At 36.3% G+C, this 26898-nt stretch overlaps 1 protein-coding gene across 4 annotated transcripts in view; it reads right to left on the bottom strand.

The window, feature by feature from the left end:
* Hps5 (HPS5 biogenesis of lysosomal organelles complex 2 subunit 2) overlaps nucleotides 1-26898 on the bottom strand; it is a 39780-nt gene that overhangs the window by 9721 nt on the left and 3161 nt on the right. For all 4 annotated transcript variants that reach the window (XM_071616350.1, XM_071616349.1, XM_071616351.1 and 1 more), the window contains 16 exons: nucleotides 25125-25235; nucleotides 24921-24985; nucleotides 23702-23894; nucleotides 22262-22395; nucleotides 18348-18560; nucleotides 17977-18048; nucleotides 12029-12117; nucleotides 10027-10205; nucleotides 9419-9577; nucleotides 8250-8436; nucleotides 7258-7381; nucleotides 5919-6068; nucleotides 5238-5315; nucleotides 4426-5003; nucleotides 378-498; nucleotides 46-201 (listed from right to left, as the gene is read on the bottom strand). In XM_071616350.1, coding sequence (XP_071472451.1) covers nucleotides 46-201; nucleotides 378-498; nucleotides 4426-5003; nucleotides 5238-5315; nucleotides 5919-6068; nucleotides 7258-7381; nucleotides 8250-8436; nucleotides 9419-9577; nucleotides 10027-10205; nucleotides 12029-12117; nucleotides 17977-18048; nucleotides 18348-18560; nucleotides 22262-22395; nucleotides 23702-23894; nucleotides 24921-24985; nucleotides 25125-25235 — 2609 coding nt within the window. The remainder of the gene's footprint in view (nucleotides 1-45; nucleotides 202-377; nucleotides 499-4425; nucleotides 5004-5237; nucleotides 5316-5918; nucleotides 6069-7257; nucleotides 7382-8249; nucleotides 8437-9418; nucleotides 9578-10026; nucleotides 10206-12028; nucleotides 12118-17976; nucleotides 18049-18347; nucleotides 18561-22261; nucleotides 22396-23701; nucleotides 23895-24920; nucleotides 24986-25124; nucleotides 25236-26898) is intronic.

Genomic DNA, 26898 nt, shown 5'->3' with positions numbered 1-26898 from the left:
CCCTATCAAAAAAAAAAGGGAGTCTACAAATGTGCTACCCCTCACCGTTGATCTTCAGGCCTTGATTTCACCAGACTGTCTAAATAGGCCAAAAACTGAGCAGGATTTTGATGACAAAGTTGCATGATATCTGAAGGCAAAATGTATGGATAAAACCTGATTAAGGATCGAAGGGCAGATTCCCCAAACTTCTCATACAACCTGCATTTAAAAACAGAACCATTAGTCTCCAACTTCAGAGAGAGAATACAACTTGATTACATTAAGTACTAATTAGAAATGAAAATGAATATACCAATGTGCAAATGAGTACAACTTCAATGAAAAAAAAAATGCATGTACTTCAGTTCCTATAAACACCATATAGGACAACCTACCTGGTAGCATAAGCAATCAGCAAAGGACTATCAAAAGGAATTGAATCATCTAGTAACTTTAATCTTGCTGGTAAGTCTCCTTCTTCCATCTCCATATATATAGAAGTGGAACTTGCCATTTCTGAAAAATAAAGCACATCTTTTTTTCCTTCGACTCCTAGCTGCAAATGTTAATTAACATACTCATTCAAAAAGCACTGGTCACACACCTACTATATGCATCTACTACATACAAGGCCCAGTGATTATTCAGCATTGTAGGAGAGATTAAACAAACAAACAATTTCATCTGGTCTTTGTGCCTATCCATCTGTCAGTTTGATGTAGAGGACAGTGTGTGGTATTGTTCACGCTGAGATCCACGTGGAGTAGAGTGGACTAAAACTACAAGGGAAAAGATTTCAGTTCAACACAGGATTGGTAGGCGAGCATATGTGAGCAGCCAGGGCAACAAGAGATTTTACACATTAAAAAAAGCATTTTAATATGCTAAGTGAAGATAGCCAATCCCTAAAAAACAAATGCTGAATGTCTTCTCTGATATAAGGGGGGTGACTCAAAATGGGATAGGGAGGAAGAGCATGAGAAGAAGACTACCACTAAATAGGGAAGAGAGGTGGGAGAGAAAAAGAGGGAGAAGGGGAGTTGCACGGAAGATGGAAGGAGAACCTCATCGTTACACAGAATACAAGTATGATGTTGTGATGAGAAAAAGAAAAAAAAAGTGTGTCACATTAAATTGGATAGAGAGAAATGATGGGAGGGGAGGGGAGGAGTAGGGGGGGGACAGGAAGGGCAGCAGAATAGAATAGACGTTATGATTGCTGTATGTATATAGGTGACTCTATGACCAGTGTGATTCTGCAATCTGTACAATTAGAAAAATGAGAAATTATACCCCAATGATTCAAATGTATGAATTGCCAAGATCATTGTAATGTCATGTGTAGCTAATAAAAAAAAAAAGCATTAAAACAAACAAACAAACAAAAAGAACAAGCCAGGTAACACAACTCAGGAGGCTGAGGCAGGAGGATCGCAAGTTCAAAGCCAGCATCAGTAACTTAGTGAGGCTCTAAGCAACTCAACGAGGCCCTGTCTCTAATAAAATATAAAAAAAGGCTGGGGATGTGGCTCAATGGTTAAGTGTCCCTGGGTTCAATCTCTGGTACCAAAAAAAAAAAAAAACCACCAACAAAATGTAATCTCTACTTTTGTGGACTTTAAAGCATATTAAAATTTTTAAACAGGATACAGGTACAGATAATAAATATATAAGTGACCATTACTCTTGAAAAACATGAGTATCTGGGGCTATATATGTCTACCATTTATATATATATATATATATATATATATATATATATATATATATATATATATATGTGTGTGTGTGTGTGTGTGTGTGTGTGTGTACACATACATATATATAGATAGATATCTCACAAACATAAATATCTATCATCAATGCCAAACTGATCAATTTTTTTCTAGCACTAGTATCTATCGCTTAGAATTAAAGTCAATTAAATAATTTTAAAATATTTGACCTGCTTTTTAAAATATTGGTATAGCAAATATTCATCTTCTGAAGTAAGATCTGACTTTTGGGAATAGCAAAAGTCATTTAAAGCCAAGTCTGATGAATAAGGTGAGTGAAAATCTAGTTAAAACTAAAAGTACATATACACATATGAATCTAAAGATAAAATGAGTTTTTTTCCAAGAACTTTTCAACTAGTTCTGAAGACAAATCCCAAACAGTTCCAAATGTTGTCTTCCATAACTATAACATCCTTTAAAAAGTGAGCCCTGTTCAACTGACCATTTCTAGAAGTCCAATGTGCAATCCATTACCCTACAGGGTTCAACAGGTAATTTCTAAAAAGCCAACCTTCAGTTTCTGATGTCTTTTTTATTTTTTAAAGTCTTTTCTTTGTTTCCCAAATTGTTCCCCATTTGACTGTGGCAGGCAATAAACACTTAGAGGAATCCAAAGGAAGCCATCACTTAGAGTTGGAGAAGTAAGGGAAAGCTTTATGACTGGGTATAATCTAAGCCAAACTTATTTCACCTCAATTCAAGTAAACACAAGTGCTGTCTCATCTCAAACTGCCTACCAGGCACCGATAGTAAGCAACAACCGCCACTCCAGATGATGCAAACTCTTTTCTGCTATTCTACTGTGACCAGGGTGGGGTATGATCATGTAACAGAAACAGCAAATTTCCAGCAATATCCTCACACATTTCAACCTATTTGAAGAGATATAACTTGTTTCTTATTTTGTATAGAAGACAATCTCCTGCTGGGCATGGTGGTGCACACCTGTAATCCCAAAAGCTCAGGAGGCTGAGGAAGAAGGATCACAGGTTCAAAGCCAGACTCAACAGCTTAGCAAGGCCCTAAGCAACTTTGCAATACTCTGTCTCAAAATAAAAAATAACAAAGGGCTGTGGACCTGGCTCAGTGGTTAAGCACCTGTGGGTTCAATTCTTGGTACAAAAAAAAAAAGACAATCTACTACAACTCAGAAAAATAATCCAAAACCATTTTTTGTGCTATTAACAGCTATATGTGAACTAAAACAAAATTACTAATATAGATGCATGTTTCTAAAAAGCGAGATCTTTAAGTCAGATAATATAAAACTGTATCTTGGACTGGGGATGTAGCTCAATGATAGACCACTTACTTATTATGCCTGGCACAATTCACTTTTGAAATGAAGAAAAAGTGTGCTTAAAATCTAAATCAATTAGATGTGGTATCTGTTATTCAAACAGAATTCTCATTAAGAAAATTTTCCTCTTAAAAAAAAGACAATCGGGGCTGGGGTTGCAGCTCAGTCATGGAGTGCTTGCCTCGCAAGTGTGAGGCATTGGATTTGATCCTCCACATAAAAATAAATAAATAAAATAAAGGTATTATATCCATCTACAACTAAAAACAATTTTTAAAAGGCAATCAATACATTCTTTAAGGAATGAGAGAAGATTTGTGTCAGGTTGGCAAATAATGTGACCTTCACTCAACTCTAAGGTGGACACTGATGGATATGAGCCCAAATCTTTAAGGCAGACATGCAAGCGCTTCACCCATATTTATTCTCTACCTCCTGGACTCATGCACCGAGGTCACATTTCCCAGTCTTCTCTGCAATTAGGAAGGGCCATGTAATAGAATTCTCACCAGATTATGAATAAAAGACAGGTAAGGCATTATCAGGCCAGGTCTTTCAGAGAGCATGTTCCACATGCTTTCTCCTGGATATAGTAAGCAAACTTTAACCAACAGCCCCAAGGGAAGATGGAGCTTAAAACAATGGAAGGAACTTGAAATGCTAAATTACCACAAGAGCTGCTCATTGACCTGGAACACCTGCCCTAAGCAAGAAATAAACTTCTATTATGTGCAAGTTATTACATTATGAGATATTTATTACAGCAGTTTAGCCTAGCCAACAAATACTATCTCTGTGCCTAGGTTTCCTCATGTATAAAATGGAAAAACACTATCTACTCTAAAGATTGCTGTTAGGATGAAAAGAGATGATGCCTGGACACTGTTTATCATATTATACTGTACACAGGATACTCAGTATATATTATTTCTATATTACTATTATATGACAGATTTTCTTGTTTTTATATATTTGTATTTACAAATATTTACTTTAGCCCCAACTGCTCTGACATTGCTATATCATTTTCTGTATGTAACTATAAGAATAAGAAAATGAATTTCTCATAATGGAGTTGTAAATGAAGTCAATGTTAATTAAATAGTAAAATGAAGGCTGGGGATATAGCTTAGTGGTATATCTTATTAGCATATTCCACATGCTTGCCTAGCATGTGGAAGGCCCTGGGTTCAATCCCCAGAACTGCAAAAATAAATAAATAAAATGAGTAGAAAACAGAATGGAGGGTTGACCACTGCAGAAGTGATTTTTCCAATTAAATCATTATTTAAACTCAAAAATTCCAAAATGCTAAGGTCCTCCATATTCAGTTCTTTATCTTTGATAAAGCAATTTGATTATTACCTTTCAATCCTTCAATAAAAGTATCCCAAACACAAGGGTTGTTAGTATAACTAAGCTTAATACTCTCCTTTGCTCTTTTCAAGTCCAAAAGAAAAAAGTACTTCTTTAGGAACTGACAAGCCAGAATTTCAGAAGAGCATTGTTGCAAAGTATGGTCCACATGTTCACCAGTGCTATTGATAGCAGAATTCAGTATATTCAATTCCAAACACAAGGTTGTCAATTCAGCCAGGTCCTTTTGAAGACTGTTTGCTATGGTGCATGGAGAACATACTTGAAAAAGGTCATCCAAGGGCTTCCTCAGACTAATTACAGATTCACATGCTGTTTGATCAACAGTTTCTTTATTGTCTAAAGAGTCCCTTTTTTCTTTTTCATTATCTTCATCCAATATTCCCTTTTTTGACTCATTAAGTAATAGTACGTCCTGGTTCAATTTCATGGGTGAGTTGCCAGTATCTGAAATGCCTGCAAAGTTCTTCATGGCAAATGTTTTTTCTAATTGTGAAAGCCACTCCAGTAAAACCATTCTCAGAGACTTGGGTTCAAATAAAACCAGAGGATCCAGCATCTTGGTCCTATATAAAACAGTTAAGTGTGAAAAGAATATGATAAAACATACTCATCTGGAATAAATGTTCTTTATGAACAATTATCTTAGCAACAAAACAGAGAACAGTGACTTTGAAATGTCACTAATTCTTAAATTTCAATTGCAAATGAGGCTTCCTCTCTGCCTCAGACTGTCCCAGGCCCACTAGGATGGTCTCCAAAAGCCACCTCACTGACTATAAAATTTCATCCACACTCACATTGCTTCTGCTGTTGCTACTGTGAGCTCCTGGAACATGTCTCCTTCTGGTGGTTCACCAGTTATCTCTTTCCCTCCTCTAGAAGAGTATAAAAAATAAAAATAACATTCACAAGAGTTAAAGAGGATTAGAGCTTTCTTAGGAAATATTTCTATGTGCTTACTAAGTGGCAGGTATTGTTCTTCATGGTATGTTACACTGCCTGAACAGTCCTTTTCTCTTTTTCATTATCTTCATCTAATATTCCCTTGACTCATCAAGCAATAGCACATCCTAGATCTTATAGGCCAGAGAGCATGAATAACTTGCTCAAAGTCACATGCTAGTCAGAAGAAGAGCTAGGACAAGGCCTAACTCTTACTTAGTCATCTTACTCTTAATCAAACACTATTCTGACATACCAGAAATTTGACACGATTATGGGGGAGAAAGGTGGGTTTTGCAGTGGAGAGATGAAAGAGATCTAAATTAAAATTCTTTAAAATTCTATCTCAATAAATTTGCTATGGGTTGATATAATTATTCAAATCTTTGTGGAAGTCTCAATATTTATAAGATACATAAACAATCTTCAATGAATAGGGTCAAACTGTGCTTTCTCCAACAGGTCAGTTTATGGCTTTCTTCAAACTAACAGCTGGTTCCTCTAGAATGTACACAGATTTATATGTAAGGGCTTACTCAATGTCTTCCTCCTGTGGGCAGGTAACCAAACTCATTTCCTCTTCACATGACTGATCATCATCCCTGGTATCTGATCTCATTTTTAGCTCAGGGCTTGCATGAAGGGTGCCAATCTTCTCAGTAGTTTTACGCACAAAGCTAGAAACACTAGAAGTAAAATAACAAAAAAATTATATGAAATGTCACTACTGCCAAAAATGAAAAATTCAGTACCTGAGTTTGCTATGTTCCTATTAGTCCTAGGAAGACAGCTTGAACTTAATAATAGAGATTGTTTATAGTAACTTCTCTAATGAAGAATATATTTCACAAAAACCTCATGTAAAACAGACAATATAATGATTCACTTCATTTAGAAAACTGCCCTGAGAAACAATGATTCAATGCTAACAAAAGGTCTTAACTTTAATTATGTCTGTAATGTTTATGCCAACTTAGGCAATGTAAGCCATGTGATCATCAGCTCATCCTGGTCACAGAATAACAAAGAGTTTATTCATAAAACTCGGCTGCTAACTTATTCACAATATACTCTCCTAGACAATCAAAATTTGTATCCAGTAAGACTCCGATAAACAGTTAAGTAGCTACACAAAGTCTCCCCTCTCAAACTCAACTGTTAATACTGGTCCCATGGAATGGGTAGAAAGAATTCTGAATCTCCAATTCTGACACCCAACTGAGAAAGGATCAAAAGATGACTAGTAATAGTGTTCCAGGCTAGGGTTGTGGGTTCAATCCTCAGCACCACATAAAAATAAAATAAAGAAAGATACTGTGCCCACCCACCTAAAACTAAAACATAAATATTAAAAAAAAAAAAAGTTTTAAAAAAATAATACTGTTCCTATCAGGGATGAGGAAAAGGTAAATTTTTACATTTTGCTCTGTCTGGGAGAAGCCAGAGCTATAACAAATCAAGTATTTAGCTTCTCAAACATGGAAGGAAGTTAAATTCCCCAAAGTTGGAATGAAAAGTTAACAGCTTCACATAATAGGTTATATGAGAAATAATTTAGAGACTTCTTTTTCTCATTTAAAATGCTTTTTCATCTCAGCATCAAGTACCAAATGTGACCTTTTCTTTAGCATTGAATCATTGTTTCTCAGGGCTATTTCCTAAATGAAGTGAATAATGGACTTTTCATGAAATATATCATTGATTAGAGAAATTGCTCTAAAAAAAAGAATCTTTCTTTTTATTAAGTCCAAACTGACTTCCTAGGACTAATAGGAACATAGAAAACTTGGGTATTGAATTTTTCATTCTTAATTGTAGTGACATTTTTTTGTGAAGTCAAGTCAGAAATGGAATTAAATGACAAGACTCATTTACCTTTCTTTGACAGCCTGAAGAGACATAAGAGGAGATGGAGAACGAAATGATAATGGAATGCCAAAGGGGAGAAAAGTTTCATTCTTATCTGTCTCAAACGTCACTGGAACATGAGAAACATTATCTAATGAATGGAATTGGGGGAAAAGAAATAAAATCAAATCACATGGAATTTTTTCTTTAAACTTTAAAGAAATTCTAAGATGAATAAACTAAAGGAAATGAAGGATTCAATATCAAAATCACAACTGACCCAGATACAAATGAGTGTGGAACACAATTATACAAGATGCATGAAATGGTCTACATAAAACACTTAGGCAGGTACCTTCATTTGCCTACTAACCCTGAATCCCCAACAAGTCAAAAAGGAAGTTTGGGGCCTCTATTATTATCTTCTCAACAGTTCAATCACAGGAATACGTGAACATTGGAAAGGGAAGGCAATGGCTCCCAAAACTGAAGCAATTTCTCAGTCCTGATGGAAAATAATTTTGTTAGTAAGGATAAAACCTTTCCACTCTTTTGGTTAATGATCTTTCTCATCCTTTTGCAGCATTTCGATGCATGATTGAAATTAGGCACTTACTGATGTTAGTTCAAACATGAGGTTAAAAAAACAACTAAAAATAAGCTGGATGTGGTGGTGCATGCCTACAATCCCAGCAGCTCAGGAGGCTAAGGTACAAGGATCACAAGTTCAAGGCCAGCGTTAGAAACTAAGTAAGGTCCTGTCTCAAAATAAGAAATGAAAAGGACTGGGGATGTGGCTCAGTGGTTATGTGCCCCTGGGTTCAAAAATTTAAAGAAACAACTAAAAATAAACCTACTCTCCTAATGGTAAGCAGATCTATAGGTTTAGATACAAAATCTATCAATAGGCTAAAAACTACTCATACCTAGAAACTTTATGTACAAGATAATTTTGGTAAGAAGAACCCACAGAAAATAACTGCTTCTCATCAACAACCAACAGGAAATATATTCATCACCTTCATTTTCCTGTGATCCACAACTCTGATCTGGCTGGTCTTCTTCCTGATGTAAGGTAAATTCTTTAAGTCTCTCATCTTCTGAGAAGGTTTGGCTATGAAGGGAGCAAGAGTCTTCATCTGACTGACTGCCTCTTCTACTACTAATGATACGATAAATACCAGAGTCCAAGATGCTAAAACTTTCCTAAAAATGAGGTAAAAAGAAAGAAAGAAATCAAAGTAAAAATTTCCTTTGTAATACAATGCAGCTTTTTCACAGAAATACCAACACTAAAATGGGAAGCCAGTAACAACTATTATGGCTTATTAGAACAAATTGGTGAAAAAGTTTAGGTGCCTGGCAGCTGGGTATTTCACATGTGCTACTGGCATCATGCTGCCTGATTTCTCTAGCTTGTCTTCATAAAGCATGGCAGTGAGAATAAGGAGTAAATGAGATAATCCCAAGTTGTACTGAGACTCATATTAGCATGAAGCATCTGAAATCACCAATTAGGAGCAACCTAATTTGTGCTGGAGGCTATACAAGGTACATTCTGGAACAGAAAATAATAAACAATGACAAAAACAAAGTATAGCTTCAAGACACAGCTAAGTTTCATACAGACGCCCAACAGCTAAAAGAAAGCCTTTCTTCTACAACTTGAATCTCACGTGTCCCCACAAGGGCCCATGTGTTGAAGCCTTAGTCCTCAACCTATGGCACTTCTAGAAGACAGAAGAGCCTTGGGATACAGTGGAAGGAAGTTAGATCACTTAGAGTTTGCCCTTGAAGGGGATATTGAGACTACAGTCCCTTTCTGTTTCTCTCTTTGTTTCCTAGCTGCCATGAGGTAAGCAGCTTTGATCCATCATGTGCTCCCTGACTTGATGTTCTACCTAGCCATCAACAACCATGAGCTAAAACCTTTGAAACTATAAGCCAAAATAAATCTTTCCTCCGTATAAGCTGTTTATCTCAGGTATTTTATCACAGTGATGGAAAGCTAACATACCCTATCTCAAAAAAAAAAAAAAAAAAAAAAGGAATGAAAGAAAGAAACAAAGAAAAAATGAACTACAAGGAAAGGAAGACAGGATTTGGAATCCTAGGGGTAAATGAGTATAGTCTAAGGTGAAGCAATATTACTTTACAACAAAACCCCTTTAAAAGTGAGAATACTTACATGTGATGAAATGGAGCTTCTTCTACTACTACAAGCTGAATCCAAAGGTTCAAATTTTAAGATCAATTCATCCAGCTGAGAAATTAGATCACTACAGGTTTCAAGGTCCAGTTGAGATTTCAAATGCTCCAATTTATCAACAGTCAAAGTTTTTCTTGCCTAATGAAAGGAAAAGTAAAACCCAATTGTATAGCTGACTGTCTGAAATTAAGTCTATACTCACATGAACAATAAATAACAATAAATAAATGAACATAAAATTAGGTCTAACAAAGAACTAACAGATGTTTTATAAACACTTAGAAAGCTAATGAAAAACTTAACCAGAATTATCTCAGGAACTAAGAATTTAATTGAGAATTACCAAATACTCCCCTTAAAAACAAGTTCTAAAATTCAAATAAATTTGATATTTTTTAAACAGAAAGCATAACCTTCTTATTACCCTCCACCACCCCAAGATATATCTGCTATGCTTTCTTTGGGGATTTATTGCTACATCTGAAGGTCATATAGAAGAGCTAAGAAAAATAAGCAATTTTGTAAGACAATCCTGAAAACTAGCATGGTCTAGCTTGATGAACTTATTTAGATGAGTTCTGACTCACTTTACTGGCAATAATAGAATTTTGGAAAAGACAACACGTGCGAGCAGCCAGGTCCCATTGGCTTCTCCTCAGCAGGCGTTCCACACAGCGCTCCACAGACAAGAGGGAGAGATGTGAGACTTTCCCATTTAGGTGCAAACAGAACAGCTCATTTTTGCAGACAGCCATATCCTGAATATCTACACAAATCACAGGGGTTAATGCACAGGATGTTAGCCCAACACTCCTTTTCTGTTTCTGCAATGGCTGAAATTATTCTAATAAATTGACTTTATAAATAAGGTTAGTTTTGACTATCTCTGCTTTTATACTTGTATTTCAATGAAGAAACCATATTTTAGACACTATTCTATAAAGATCAGGAATAAAAGATATGAAGAAAGAACCATATCTCTCTGATTTAAAATCCTATGGTTAAAATGCTATTTTCTGTGAAAAGGAATTGGGATTGTAAAATAGGTAATCTATATTAGAGTCAGGACCAGTGTTCCTGAGAATTACAACCTGATGATCAATGAATGGATTAAAATATCTGTCTTGGCGGAACATCTTGAAAAGATTCAACAAGGATGTGAGGGTGATCTAGCTGTGACCTCTGTCACGCCATTGATTGCTAGGGTTAATTCAGCTGATCTGGCTGGCTAGATGGGTGTCCTCTTCCTCCCCCATCATTCCATGTGTGTCCCTCCCAAAGCTGCGCACTGGGTCTGTAGAAAATGACCTTCCCTGATAGAGGAGGACCTGTTCTTTGTTCAAGAGTATATAATTAGCTGCACTCCCCTGCTAGAACCTCCAAACAAGCTCTCAAGACTCAACAAACTAGTTTTCAAAGAACTTAATCCACAAGAAATCAATGTTGATCAGACCAGTAATACTTTCTTTCTCTCTCTTAAGTAGAAAAAGACCCCCAAAAGTCAACATACACTCTCTACTAAGCAGCAGTGCTAAAATAGCTGCATTTCGCCCATATCTGGTTTTAACCAAAAGAATATAAAGAGTGTCTTTGTCTTAGTTACATAATAATGACTTCTGTTCCCTCAGGGACTTTTTTTTTTTTCTTCTTTTTTTTAGTGTTGGGATTGAACCCAAGGCTTGACACACACTAGGCAAGCACTCTACTCCTGAGCTACATCCCAGCCCCTTCAGGCACTTTTCGAATTCTAAACTGTTAAGATACAAAACTGGAGTGAAAGCTGAACTTCTAGAAGGGATAAAAACTAAGGGCAAACAGAGGGGAAAATTAACCCATTTATTCTTTTTTTGTGGGGTGGTGGTGGTAGTGCTGGGGATTGAATCCAGGGCTTTGTGCCTGTGAGGTAAGCACTCTACCAACTGAGCTATATCCCTAGCCCACCCCACTTATTCTTTAGCAGTGGCTACAAATATTTAAAAATAATAATTTTAAAAAACTGTATTTAAAAGTATCCTTAAAAACAAATATCTGAATATAAATTCAAAGATGTATGGTTAGGAAGTACCTTATAATGAGAAACATCTATGATCCTAATTTTTATTTTTTTATTTTTTAGTTGTAGTTGGACACAATACCTTTATTTCACTTATTTATTTTTTTATGTGGTGCTGAGGATCGAACCCAGGGTCTCGCACATGCGATGCGAGCACTCTACCACGAGCCACAATCCCAGCCCCTATGATCCTAATTTTAAAAGAAGCATTAACCCATTCTCTTTTCAACTTCTTACACTGCAAGAGAATCCTCTTACAATAATCAAATATCATAAGCTTTATGAAATTAAAAATCACATAAGAAAAATATAAGCCAGGCAAGGTGTTGCACCCTATATCCTTAAGAGACTTGGGAGGCTGAGACAGAAGGGCCATGAGTTCAAGGCCAGCCTCAGAAACTTTGCAAGACCCTGTCTCAAACTAAAAAATAAAAAAAATTCAAAAGGGCTGGGGGCATAGGGTGTAGCTCAGTGGTAAAGAACCTCTGGGTTCAAACCCCAGTACAAAATTAAAAGAAAAAGAAAAATATAACTACCTTTGACTTCACTCCATAGAAGAACTTGAACATTCTGAGGAATGAAAATATAAATTCCTTTTTCTGTCCAAGTCAGTACACAATGCTCACTGAAAGAAAAAAAATGTAAGAAGTTAAAAGAATTAAAGTTTGCTACGATACAGAAGTTTGATATATTTCCCTGAATTCAGATCTTCACATTATCTATTAAAGTAAAATCAGACCATACAAAGAAAATACAACAGTGATCCAACTAATCAAATCTTAATACTCTCCTTTCTGTCTATAACAGCATACACACACAAAAAAAATGCATAAAAAGATGCCAGATTGGGAAAATTCAGACACATACACTAAAGACCTTCTAGAAAAAGAAATGCCTGGTATCTGGAGAAAGAAAAGCTTAGGGACGACTTACCCGACATTTATTAAAGTAGTTAAGCTTCTTGTATTTGATATGATAGGGGCTCATTTAAAGACTAACATCTTATTGCCAATCAATCATTGCTCTAGTTAGCCACTTTTAGAAATGATAATATTCTAATTTTGTTAATTGTGTGTACATGACAAAAGATTGAGTGCATCTGGTCACATACATGCCAGAAGATTTATCAAGGGCTCTACCTATATCATCTAACTTCATAGCCCATGAAGGTAGAAGTGTTATCCTTATTTTACAAAAAAGAAAACCAAATCTCAGAGAGATGACATAATATGCCCAAGCCCATTCAGCATGAAGACAGAAGAGTCAGAAAATGAAACTAAGGATGGTCTAGCTCCCAAACCTGGACATTTTTTTTTCCCTCTCATACCTCACAGAATCTATTTTCTCCCTCATTTATTCTCAGTAATCTACCCTGTTATCCAGTATACTAAGTATTTCATTTTATTGAATTATCAAAAGTAACAGATTTCCTAATTACCAAACCCAATAATCCTTCACTAATCCCAGGCAGAAGACTGTTCCTTCTTTCTTGAGTTCCATTTCCCAGATTCTCGGATACAGTTTTTTCTTGGGTCTCTGTCTGCCTCTCCAGAACTCTGGTTCTCTCCATTTCTCCTGTTCTTTTCTTTCTTTTTTTTCATACCATTTACTCATATAAATATGAGTGTATCTTATATATCTCATGTACCTTCTCAAGGCTGCTACTAATGTATATATACCACTGATAATTTCCTTTCCTTAACCCTAGTCAGGACATTCCCCAACATACAGGGTTCTCACTATAGCTCCCTATCAAGGATCAGCTGAGGTTCAACTACCCTCTGAAATAATTTCCCACAGCCCCATAGCAACTGTGCCTCTTCCTGTACTCAAATCTATTTCTTGTCAATTCACTCATGTACTGAGTCATGTACTACTCTGTTACAACTCTTGTTTTTTGTGTGTGTGTGTTTTTTTTTTTTTTTTGAGAGAGAGAGAGAGAGAATTGTTTAATATTTATTTTTCAGTTTTCGGTGGACACAACATCTTTATTTTATTTTTATGTGGCGCTGAAGATTGAACCCAGCGCCGCGCGCATGCCAGGTAAGCACATTACCGCTTGAGCCACATCCCCAGCCCACAATTCTTGTTTTTTATTGTTAAACTTTTTTTTTCTTTTTAGAAATAAACCACATTTCTCCAATTAAGTATAATCTTAAGCATAGGAATAATATTTTCTTTGTCTCCAAGAGTACTAAAAATGGTTCCTTGAGGCCATGAACCTAAGAGTGATACTTTATAGGACTTGGATCAATACATACAATATATACAAATATTAACATTCTGTCCAGATCACTGACCCTAAAGGAAAGTAATCTTTGTCATAAAGATGGAAGATAAGGTCAGCATTACAGTCCAAAGTAAGTAAAATTGGGAAGGCTGTCTTCAAGAGCCATAGAAAATATATGATATATACTCTTATCTGAGTAAAGAAATAAGAGGTCATAATTTTTTATATTAAACTTGATATTCAGCCTGAAAAATTTCTTAGAAATAGTAACCTACATTAAATGGGGGGTGGTGACTAAAATTAGAGCTGACAATTAAAATTTATACATTTTTCATCCCCTTATTACTTCACTAATAATAAATAAGTTGGGACATAAGCCTAACAGCATTGTTTACAAATTCAAGAAAAGAAAGTGTTAGCCAGGTGCATGCCTATAATCCTAGCAGCTCAGGGGGGGGGAGGTAGGAGGATTACGAGTTCAAAGCCAGCCTCAGCAATTTATCGAGGTGCTAAGCAATTCAGTGAGACCCTGTGTCTAATAAAAAAAATACAAAATATGGATAGGGATGTGGCTCAGTGGTCAAGTACCTCTGAGCTTAATTCCCGGTACCCCCCCCCAAAAGAAAGTGTTATCTATGTACCAGAAAAAAAACAAAGTACAGGATATTAGAATGCTCCCTTATGAGTTTTGTAGGTTGTGCCAATGAACATAATTTAGGACACAAAAATGGAGGAAAAAGTAAATTAACAAGGATAATAAGAAGCCCTCCTACTCATGTTTTTCAAGAAACTTTCCACTGAATTAGTCATTGTTTAAGAGCCTTCAATGTGCCTAGTGCTGTGGTACTAGAATGGATATTCATAACATAGTAAGATAGTGGTGATGATGGAGGAATAAATGAGGTTTGACAACAGTGCATAGGAACGAGTACCTAACCCAAGCCTGCTGGGGGAGTTAGCAAAAGCAAAGTGACATTAATTATTATTTTAGCTGAGGAATAGGCCAAGCTACATCATGAAAGGCTCTATTTGCCACAGCAGGGACTATAACGAAAGTTTTAAATAACCAAACTTGAAGGATAACTATTAGGAAAATCAAGCATATTTCTGAGGAAGAATGCTTTCTACTACACAGCGAGGCCATACTATCACCCAACTTATCACCCCACATATTATGTTATAGTTAACTGAGTGTTTTATGTACCAGGCACTAAGCCAAGCACTGAGAATACAACAGTGAACAAAATAGCCATGAAGCCCTCAACAAGCTTACTGTTTAGGAGCAGGATGGGTTTATAAATATTAATATTTAATTATAAACTGAAGAATGCCATAAAGGAAGGCCCCTAATAAAGGAAGAGGTTTTAATATGCTTTATGAAGTATAGGCAAATAATTAGCTGCGTTCCTCCAATAACTTTCAGGATGAATAATGTGTTTATTAAATGTTAAAAGGTCTATAATTCATTTTTAAATACTTTGGTTTAGTGAATGTGATATACATGAATTAATTTTTACTTTGCCCTTGGTGGCAACTAGTTAACATTGACAGTTTTTAATTTTTATTTATTTACTTAACTGCAGTATTAGGGATTGAACCCAGGGCCTTTACCACCAAGCTACATCCCCAGTGCTTTTATTTATTTTATACTTGTTATTTATTTACTTTTGTTGTACATAAGATTGAACCCAGGGTGCTTTACTACTAAACTACATCCCTAGCTCCACCTCCCTTTTTTTTTTTTTTCATTTTGAGACAGGTTCTTATTAAATTGCTGAAGCTGGCCTCAAATTTTTGATCCTCTTGCCTCAGCTTCTGAAGTAGCTGGGATTACAGGCAATCACCACTGCACACAGCTTATTTTTTGTTTTGAGACAGGGTCTTTATTTGCGGAAGCTGGCCTTAAGCTTGTGATTCTTCCAACTCAGCTTCCTGAGTCACTGGGATACAAGAAAATGCCATCATGCCCCACTCAGTTGTTTTTTGGTTGTTGTTTTATTATTTTATTGTCTTTTTATTTTTTATTTTGAGCAGGGTCTCGCTAAATTGCTCAGGGCCTCACTAATAAACTGCCTTTTTTTTTGGTACTGGGTATTAAACCCAGGGGCACTCTATCACTGAGCCACATCCCCAGCTCTGTTTTGTATTTTAGAGACAGAGTCTCACTGAGTTGCTTAGCACCTCACCATTGCTGAGGCTGGCTTTGAACTTGCAATCCCCCGGTCAAACTTGCAATCCCCCGGTCAAACTTGCAATCCCCCCGTCTCAGCCTCCCAAGCCACTGAGATCACAGGTATGCACCACCGCACCCTGCTAATAAACTGTTTTTTTTTTAAATCACATTCTAAGTTGGCATGGTGGCATGCATCTATAATCCAAGGCACTGAGAAGGCTGAGTTTGAGGCCAATGTCAACAACTTAGAAAGATTCTGTCTTAATACAAAAAACAAAAAGGGCTAAGGATGTAATTCAATGGTAGAATGTCCCTGGGCTTAAACCCCAGTATCCCCCCACACACACACAAAAATCACAAATCACATTCTAAGAGTGATTAGTTACTCTTTAAATGAACCCAAACAGAAGTCCACACTCCAGCCAGGTGCGGTGGCACATGCCTGTAATCCCAGCAGCTTGGGAGACCTTGAGGCAAGAGGATCGATCAGTAGTTCAACTTAGTAAGGCCTCAGCAACTTAGTAAGGCCCTAAGCAACTTAGCAAGACCCTATCTCTAAATAAAAAAGGGCTGGGTATGTGGCTCAGTGGTTGAGCATCCCTGGGTTCAATCCCCAGTGAAGTCCACACTCCAGTGTGCCCTATAAAAAACTCTAAATACCATTTTCTAAATCAGCATTAGAGATCTTATTAATTAGCCTAAGGACATTAGAAATAATTTTTCACTGATGAAATAAGTAGAGTTCCAGCACAGAGATTAGTGGGAAATTATACATTCATACTCATACCCTTGTAGAATAAGGTACAGTAATTGGCAGACCCAGAAGTTGACAAACTCTACAGTGGACTCTGTGCTGCCACTTAATATGGATTTTGCATCTAATGCACCTAGAAGGCTAACTTGAAGTTAGAATAGGGCTGAGTCTACCTTGAATAGATCTTTCATGCAAGATATTTGTCAGAGTCTCTAAAAAGCAGAAAGTTGAAATTTTAATAAGATTTCAAGAACAAGTTCTACAACTATGTTTGTGCCTGCCTATTAATAAACATATATCTATGAGGTAGACTTTAGTCAGGGACTTGCTTTCATTATATCACCCCAACAGGTAGAAGATGTTATAAGAGAATGAATACCAACAGCTCTGATTGTCAGATGTTCCCTGACAATTATAGACTCTCCATTTGGTTTGGAAAGGGATTTTCTTTTGTTTTCCCATACTTTTGTTTTTTTTTTTCCAAGTGGTGCTTTATAATTGTGCATATGTGGGAAAGTATTTTCTCATTCATTTTCACTTTTTTTTTTGGTGTTGGTGATCAAACCAAGGCCTTGGGCATGCTAGACAAGCACTCTACCCTTGAGATAGATAGATATATATATTACAGTCTTATTCCTCTTATATAGAGTATTTCATGTAACTAGTCATTTTCTAACTTTCCAAAAATAATTTAGGGTAAAAAAAAATTTTTAAAAGTTACTGGGGGGGGGGGGGGGGCTGGGCTGTAGATCAGTGGTACAGTGCTTGCCTCAAATGCGTGAGGCCCTGGGTTTGATCCTCAGCACCACATAAGTAAAAAATAAATAAAGATTGAAAAAAGAAAGCAAGCTACTGGGGACTGGGTTTATAATTCAACAACAGAGTATTTTGGATAAGGCCCTAGGTCCTAACACCACAAAATAAAAAATAAATAAATAAAAGCTAAATGGGAGAGCTAGGTGTGGTAAACTGAAACATGTAGTCCCATCTACCTGGGAGGTTGAGGCAGGAAGATTGCTTGAGTCCAGGAGCTCAAGGCCAGCCTGTCCCCCCAAAAAAAGTCAGGGGAGGACTAAGGGTATATATTGCTCAGTGGTATAATACTTGCCAACATGCAAGAGGCTCTGGCTTTAATTCCCAGCACTATAAAAAACAAAACAACAACAACAAAAATGCTCCCCCACCACCGAAGAAATTAACTAGCTAGGGTATGGTTCAGGGGTGGAGAACTTACTTAGTATGCACTGGGTTCAGTGCCAGAACCAAAACTAAATAAATAAAACCAAACTGCCTTTGAATAAAAGGAAAAGCCAAGGGAAAAACTTACCTAAGATGCAAGAGTTTGGGAAAAGACAAAGACTGGGAGCATCCAATTGTATGATCATATTGAGGTTCTGATCTAGGAAGCAAACACATACATTAATGATTTACTAACAACCTAAAATTACAAAGTTTTCCCAATATTGTGCAATTTTCACCGCCAAAACAATTTCAAGAGCTGAAATGCATCTGCCCTTATTCAATTAACTCCAATCAGAGGAAGGACAACTGATTAGAGGCTTTATCTTTTGATAAAAATTTTACTTAGTTCTTAAAAGGTATAACAAAATCATTAACAGATAGGAGAAGATCTGAGATTTTAATCCAACCTCCAAGAAAATTCCTCAAATAATCCCAATCAGCCACACAAATCATTACCTTGGAGTAATCACAGGAAGAGGTGGCAATGAGAGGAGTTTCTTGAACTGATGTGTACTTATAACTTCCCCATCAAAGTTCACTTCCCACATCCTGGAGCCAGGACGAGCACAAAATATCAAAGGTTGCTGGCTCCCAGAACACCTTGCAGGGAAGAAACAAGCTCCATATTCTCCATCTCTTTCCTTGTTTCCAATTTTCCAAAACTTTTCTCTAATGTCCAGAAAGGAAGAGACACTATGTTTACTTACAAAAAAGTTAAAGACAATGGCATTATGAATCAGCATGGCCATGATAATCCCACCCACAATGTTCTCTTCCTTCTTCATATTAGTATTATGCTGGAAAGAACAATGTAATAGAAAGGTCAAAATAGAGCTCTGCTCTATTTCTGTGACCGGAAGCAAACCTCTTCACATTAGTACTCAGTTTATTATCCATAGAATGAGAGATCAGAATTGATGGAAAAACCTGTTTCAATCTAAAAGGTGAGTGCCACCAAACCATTTCATCATACATCCTTGAACCCTAAAGTCCTTGTGCAATACAATGCTCTCTGGACATCCCATGGAAGCCATGACTCTACCTTTCCACCTCTATCTCTAAGATATGTCATCACCACAAACATCCAATAAACTCCTCTTTCCCCAAAATGCTACGTCCCTCTGAAACATATCTTGGAACATTCTGTCCACTTAGGATTACATGAGTTAAATACATAAAAGTATTTGAGCTGACCGCAATGGTGCATAGCTGTAATCCCAGAGACTAGGGAGGCTAAGTCATGAGGATTGCAAGTTTTTTTTTTTTAATTTTTTATTGTTGGCTGTTCAAAACATTACATAGTTCTTGATATATCATATTTCACACTTTGATTCAAGTGAAGGATTGCAAGTTTGAGATACACCTCAGCAACTCAGCAAGGTCTTAAGGACTTAGCAAACTTCTGTCTAAAAATAAAACATAAAAGGGCTGGGGTTGTGGCTCAGTAGTAGAGCATTTGCCTAGCATGTTTGAAGCACTGGATTCGATTCTCAGCACCGCATATAAATAAATGAATAAAATAAAGGTTCATCAACATCTAAAAAAAAAAAAATTAAAAAAAGGTCTGGGCTTCTGCCAGAAAACTCATTAAAAACATTTAGTGTTAATTAATACATAATATCTATACACACACACACAAAAAGAGTAAACGTGTCCTTTTTGCAGTCTAAAAAAACAAAAAAGGGCTGGGGATGGGACTTAGTGGTTGAACAACCCTGGGTTGAAACCCAGGTACCAAAAAAATTAAATCAAATAAAAAGTTCAAAGCCCACCTGGGCAACTAAATAAGACTGGAAAACTTAGTGAGATCTTGTCTCAAAATAAAAATAAAAACTTTTTAAAGGGTAGAGTGCTTGCCTAGCATATGCAAGGCCTTGGGTCCGACCCCCAGTACTGCAAGGGAAAAAAAAAAAAGTGAGTGCACTGCCTAGTAAATTATAATAGTAAATTATAGGTGATAAATGATGAGTTTACCTTTTCCTAAAACTTCCTGTTACTTATTCTTCATGACTTAGTTTCAGCAGTCTTCCTCTGAGAAACTTCCTTGACTCTCATATGCTGAATTACATGCTTCCTATATTATGCTTTCATAGTACTGACCACATTATAAGTGGCAATTATTTCTATTTGAATAGATTATTATGTTTTGAGACAAAAGGCATTTCTTATTTCTTTTTATTTTAATTTAGAAATTTAATTCCTTTATTGGCATTGCTATGCTTTTATTTTTAATTTTAATTTGTTCTTTTTAGATATACACGATGGTGGAGTACATTTCATACATTATATATAAAAGGAGTATAACTTATCCTAATTAGAATCCCATTCTTACGGTTGTACATGATGTGAAGTTTCACTGGTGGTGTATTCACATATGAACATAGGAAAATTATGTCCAATTCATTCTGCTGTTTTTCCTACTCCCATCTCTCTTCCCTTCACTCCATTCCCCTTTGTCTAATCCAATGAACTACTATTCTTCCCTACTCCCCCTTGTTGTGTGTTAACATCTGCATATGAGACAGAACATTTGGCTTTTTATATTTTGGGACTGGCTTATTTCACTTAGAATGATAAGTTCTCCAGATCCAGAAAATTATTCTTTTAAAAATTTATTATAGAAAAATTTACTGACAAAAGTCATAAAATCATTCTTTTTTATGGCTGAGTAATATTCCACTTTGTTTATATACCACAATTTCTTTATCTATTCATCTGTTAAAGGGCACCTAGGTTAGTTGCTTAACTTAGTTGTTGTGAACTGAGCTCCTATAAACATTGATATGGCTGTCTCACTATAGTATGCTGATTTTAAGTCTTTGGGGTTTATATCAAGGAGTGTCTTATTATACCTTCTTAGTTGAATACCAAATATATAGCAGTGTCTGACCCACAGAAATCACTCAGTACACTACAGATATCTCTTATTGGGTAATGATCTATTTATGCTCTCTGGCATAAATTTACTATAATTCAATAAAATTATAGTAAATTCAATAATTCAATAAAAATTCCTGTACTTATTTGCACCATGCATAAAATATGTTTTACTATAAAAACATGGATGTGAAAATGCTTTGATATGGACTTAGGGTAAAAAAAAAAAATTTTATTTTATTTCTTAAATTCCTTATTTGGGAAATAAGATATATTTCTTGCTTGATATTTTATGTCTAATACAGTGCTAAACACCCAGAGTACAGCATGAGGTTAATTAATACTTTCATATCCTTAAAACTATCTCTACATTATGGATGTGGAAACTGACATTTGGCAAGATTTAAATAGGGGCAGAACAGGGAGTTGATATCATGTTGTCAGGTTCCATTATCCAATGTTCTCTCTCCTCTATCATTGTTTGTTTGTTCTTTTCCTTCTCAGATTCACCTTGTTCAACAGCTGACAGGAGAAGCAAATTCATAACTTATCACTTTTGTTAATCATTAAGAGTCCCAGTTATTGTTTTCTTTTTAAATACTGTTTGTTGAATGGGGACATACATTGAAACTAAAAAAAATATTAATATAATTGAATTTTTAAATTATTTTACTATTATATCCTTGAAAACAGAATTCTACCTAACAGAAAGGGGCATACCTAAGGCATGTGACTTCTGCAGCAAGTTCTACATTACTGCAACTCAACTCAAACTTATCACTCTTTGAAATGAGGGGGGTTCATAATACAAACTCATTGTTGTGTGTGCTCAAATTTTTCTATAATAAATTTTAAAAAGAATAAATGATACTAATAAGTATGGTAGCAAGCAAACCAACCAGCCAGGGCCAGTTAGGGATGGTGGTGATACTGGCCAGTGAAAATCTCCCTGCAGTAAAAACAGCTGAGAAACTTTGCATAATGATACATAATACTCACTTCCAGCTATTTCTCATTCTTTTGTGATATTTCATGACTACCTCTAATACACTCCTTTCCATTCATCATACATTTTATCCACCTTTGAGATATTGGTGAAATAATTGCTGAATTCATAACACTCTTAATTCTTCAGCCAATTTAACTCTGAAGTAAAATGCTATTAAATACACAGCAAATTTTAAAAACAGCAACAACAATCAGGGAAGTCTTCTTGATTGTCCTATTGAACAAGACTTTAGCCTTTAGCCTTTTGCATCCTTTAACTCAATGTTCTATAAGATTATACTTCATGGTTGGGTTCTTTAAATACTTGTCTTGATTACCCATCACATTTCTCGCTCTCCTCTACCTCCTCTCTACTTGCCAACATTAGCTTGTATTCAAACAGTTCCTTATTAATATCTGTATAATTAATTGAGTGGTTTGTGCTAGATGACTTCTAAGATTCTCCTAAATTTCTATATATCTGATGACTCATGGTGTCAACATACCTCTCAGTGTCACACAAGAAAGATCGAGTAAGTGAAGATATAAGCAGTCTTCCATCCAAATAATCTAACTGCACAACACAAGAGTCAACTGTTGTTATTGTCTGAACAGGAAACATCACAAAGGCAGCAGATGCCTAAAAGGGACATGAGAAGAAAATAAAGTATTTCATTATAACATTTACATAGAATCTCCTCCTCTTTAAATAAAATTTCCTTCTCTTTTAAATAAAAATGACATGGATAACAAAATAAAATTTTTAAATAGGCAAAAATTTAATTTGCCTAAAGGGATATGAAAATTTAGCTCTCAAAAAATTTATGAAATAATTTGATACAAACTTAAGGCTTAATCCTTAAAGCTCTGTTTGTGATTATCTAACCTTAGAGGTTGGAATAAAAAAGTTGAAGCAAGTTTTGAAACATGTGAAAGAATTTTTCATCTATAGATATATTTCTCCCTTTGGGAAAAAGACAAATTAAGTCTACACTATGTAAAGGGTTTTAACTGGACTTTGAATCAAATGATAATTTAGGGGCTGATGATGTAGCTAGGTGGTAGAGCACTTGCCTACCATTCATAAGGCCAGGGGTTCAATCCCCGGTACCAACCTTTGATGGGGCACGATGACCAAGCCAGAATATTCTAATGTGTTTATTTAAAACAGAATAATTTAGTCAACTGTAGTTAGATGTCTCCTTTTCTGTCAAAAATTCTCCTAGAAAATGAGTCACGAGAGAAACTTTCCCCACATGATCACCTACAAAAACTCTAAGAACAGCTGTGTCCCAGCTGTGATATAAAGGCCTTGGAGAAGCAAAACAATGAGAAACTGATCTGCAGTGTCTCAAAATCAGACTGGAGCATTCTGTTAGAGTTACCTGAGTCCCATCCTTTTAAGCAATAAATGTGGCAGGAAGCCTGGGGACCTACACATCTGAGCATAAGTCCCTTTATGATTCCATTCACATTAAGTTACATTTATCCTGAGACAAAATATTCCTATACCCATGAGTTTGGTCTACACAGGGGCCAGGAAAACAGGAGACTGAACAATTGGTGCCATTTCTGTATTTGCCATTTTATTAGTAACTAGTAAATAGACATCTTTTCTTTCTCAATGGCCTTGTATTAAAGAATACTATTATTAGTAATATTATTATTTAAATGCACCAGACAGGTGAGTTAGGAAATACAGCAATAGACAATGTGCAAATTATTGAAGTCAGTTCACAAGAGCCACTCTACAACAGTATCAAACGAAAATAGTCTACCATATGTACTGCCATATGTACTACAAACAATTCTCAAAACCTTTTAGGTCTGTGCTTTAAATCTGTCCCCCCAGAAATACATTGAATAAAATTGTATCCTTTAACTCAATGATAAGATCACACTGAGTATCTCTAATCACATACATAAAGAACTAGAGAGGTTCTCACCTTTGCTTGTTTAGATGTATTGAGTTTGATGGCAGAAACTTTCCCCACATGATCACCTACAAAAACTCTAAGAACAGCTGTGTCCCAACAGAGAGCTGTAACTTTTCGGCCTTTGTGTTCTGAAGACACGTAAATTCGTTCTGGTTTCCCACGACGCTCTTGATTTAATTCCCAAACAACTACAAGACCTTGACTGCAAGAATTGAGTGACAGAAGCAAATTTTTGGCAGTGGTGAAAAAGATAAAAATTTTTAACTACATTGAATCATCAATTATATTAAACACACAAGCAAACACTTGCTCTTCAGAAAAAAAAAAAAAGGAAGTAAAGGCCAGAGGGAGGGTAGAGAAAGGGGAAATGCTGGGAACGATATTGGTCAAATTATATTGTTATATTATATGCATGTACAAATATGTAACAACAATCCTACCATTATGTACAATTATAATGTACAAAAATATGGAAAAAAAAGAAAAAGAAAAAAGGAAGTAAAGAGCCAAGTTATTCATTTCCTTGTTTTAGTTGCCAAACCATCATAACAGAAGAACTTAAATGTTCTAAATTATATCTGTTACCTTCCTCTTTTAGGACCTTTAAAATGTTGTTGACTCAAATTAGCAGTTTTTATAAATCCTAGAGTGACTAATGGTCCATCTGGATGGCTGGAAAGGTGTCCCAGGACACAGGACTTCCAGTATCAACACTGGGACAGTACTAGGCAAATTGAGGTGGCTGGCCACCCTCAGTTTAAAATGCATTTGGAAGGAAGTAGCCAGACAATCTCATCGCCCTGCTCCCAACACAAAAACAAAAAGGGAGGAATGTTGGGTGAGTGGGAGACTCCCCACTGAATTCCTTACCCCTCCCCTCCTCAAGCTGAAGAGCGCCAAATTCAAAGGTTTTCTCAACCAATCCCTGAAGGACACAGTGTCCTGAGTCACCCTGCCAATCAGCACCCAACACGTCCCCTATACAACCCTTCCTAAGCAGAAGCTTGTAAGGACACACTCTCTGCCCTCTGCCTTCTTCCTCTCTGCTCTCTTCCTCTTCTTTCTCTCATCTTTCCTCTCTCTGATCATCTTTCTCTCTGCCCTCCTCTCTCTGCTCTCTGCCTCTCCTTTTCTTCCCCTTCAGGCAGCCCCCCAATAAAATCTCTTGGTTGAAAATAAAATAAAATGCATTTGGAAAAGATCAGATAGTTTTAAAACAATTTTTTACCTGGTAGCTACAGCAACGTAATCATCATCATGTAAACAGCAAGCAACCTGAGATATTGCACCTTCCTAGGACACAAAAGGAAAAATATTGTTTAAGTACCAAGTTTTCATCCTTCTTTTATTCTAAATGATTAATCATATTGGAGAAATTCACATTTACAAAAGATACTCTTAATTGTATGTGACAGGCTACCCTTGGTCTTACCCGGTGTGAAAGAAAAAGCCTGTGCTTCCAGCCTTCTTTCTGAATGAGATTGAGTCCTCCTCCTGAGCTGCCCAAAGCCAACCATTTCCGAGACACAGCTATGCTTGTGCACTAAAATCATGTGAAGAGACATGCATGAGATACTCATAGCCACTTAACCAAATAAACTACAGACTGGAAATAAATAATGAGGATTTCTGTTCAGGTTCCTCCCCTCAGTCCACCCTCTGACCAGATGGATACAACATAATGGCACTCACTCTCTAATTCTAGAATACTGAAAAATATCAAACAAAGAACATTTATATATCAAAAAGGCTGAATAGGCTCAATTGTATAAATGAGTAATCTTTTTTGGGCAAAAGCCAGTTATTAGACCATTCGTATTTTGTGTAACTTGGCTAAGGTCATTCCAATGCTGACTGCAATGGGGGAAGACGAAGTAAGTTACCAGGGGATAAAGCAATTTGCTCCCTTAAATAACTTCTAGTCTGCATAATCATCACAAAACACCACAGTCCTTAGAGCAAGTGAGACTCTGGAGGGCACAGATTCAGGTCACCGTACTACCATGTCTCCCCAACCTATCAGTCTGCTGACTTCTCTCTTGACCTGCCAAACAAAGCAGTGGCCATGCTATGCCCAATAATCTGTGGCCAATTATTGGTTTGCTACTAAGAGACATTACTAACCTTCTTCAACTTTGTTGCTTTTCACCACAGAAGCTGAAAAACCTAAATATTCACTTTCCCATTTTCCCTTGTTGCCAGGGGTAACCATGTAGCTCAATTCTAGCTAATAAGGCTAAGATTGCTTTACCTTCCCAGACGAAAGGCAGAGTTTCAAGAAAACAAACCCTCTGCCCTTGGCCCCCTCATTCTTTTTTTTTTTTTTAATATTTATTTTTTAGTTTTTTCGGCAGACACAACATCTTTGTTTGTATGTGGTGCTGAGGATCGAACCCGGGCCGCAAGCATGCCAGGCGAGCGCGCTACCACTTGAGCCACATCCCCAGCCCCTTGGCCCCCTCATTCTTGCTTGAGATACAATAGGGACATTAAAACTGGAGGCAGGATATGTATCTTGCAACTATGAATAAAAGCCAACATATAGATGATGACGAGAGAGAGAAAGATGGAGAGCCTAAGTCCTCAGTGACATTGTTGGGCCACTATACAAAAACCAGCACCACCAACCTCCAATGAGATGATAAACACCTTAATTGTGTAAGTCACTGAGATAAGGTATTCTGTAACTTGCAGCTAAAAAATATTTCTAACTGATATCACCTCTCACAAATGTTGCTCATATTGCTTTGCCTATTGTTTCCTATTTTCCCTCTCCTCAGAGGCTAAAATGTACTTTGGAGCAGTAGCAAAAGTGCAAAATCAAGTTATTTTTGAATTAGTTATGATACTTTTGTTATTTACCATATCATCCTGCCTCTAATCAAACAAATTCAGATTGCGGGAACTATACACTTCCCACACAGCTAATTTTTACTCTGCTCCCTAACCAGTGGTTATATCAAATTTCTTGTTTTGGAATAAGGCAGTGGTTCATGTTGTTCAAAATGTAATGTGGGGGCATACTCATTTATACTATTAATTTTAATAACATGCTTTACTTTCTGAGAGAAGAAAGCAAGATTACTGAGAAGGAAAAAATTATTAGAACCATGGTTTCCAGAGCTGGGGAAGAATTCGAATGATAGTTTAAAAACTATATCACATAAGAGCTATGATGCCAGGCATGGTGACACACACCTGTAATT

The sequence above is a fragment of the Marmota flaviventris genome, chromosome 9 (genome assembly GCF_047511675.1).
Source record: "Marmota flaviventris isolate mMarFla1 chromosome 9, mMarFla1.hap1, whole genome shotgun sequence".
NCBI classification, from domain to species: Eukaryota; Metazoa; Chordata; class Mammalia; order Rodentia; family Sciuridae; genus Marmota; species Marmota flaviventris.
This window is presented reverse-complemented; position numbering and strand designations above follow the sequence as displayed.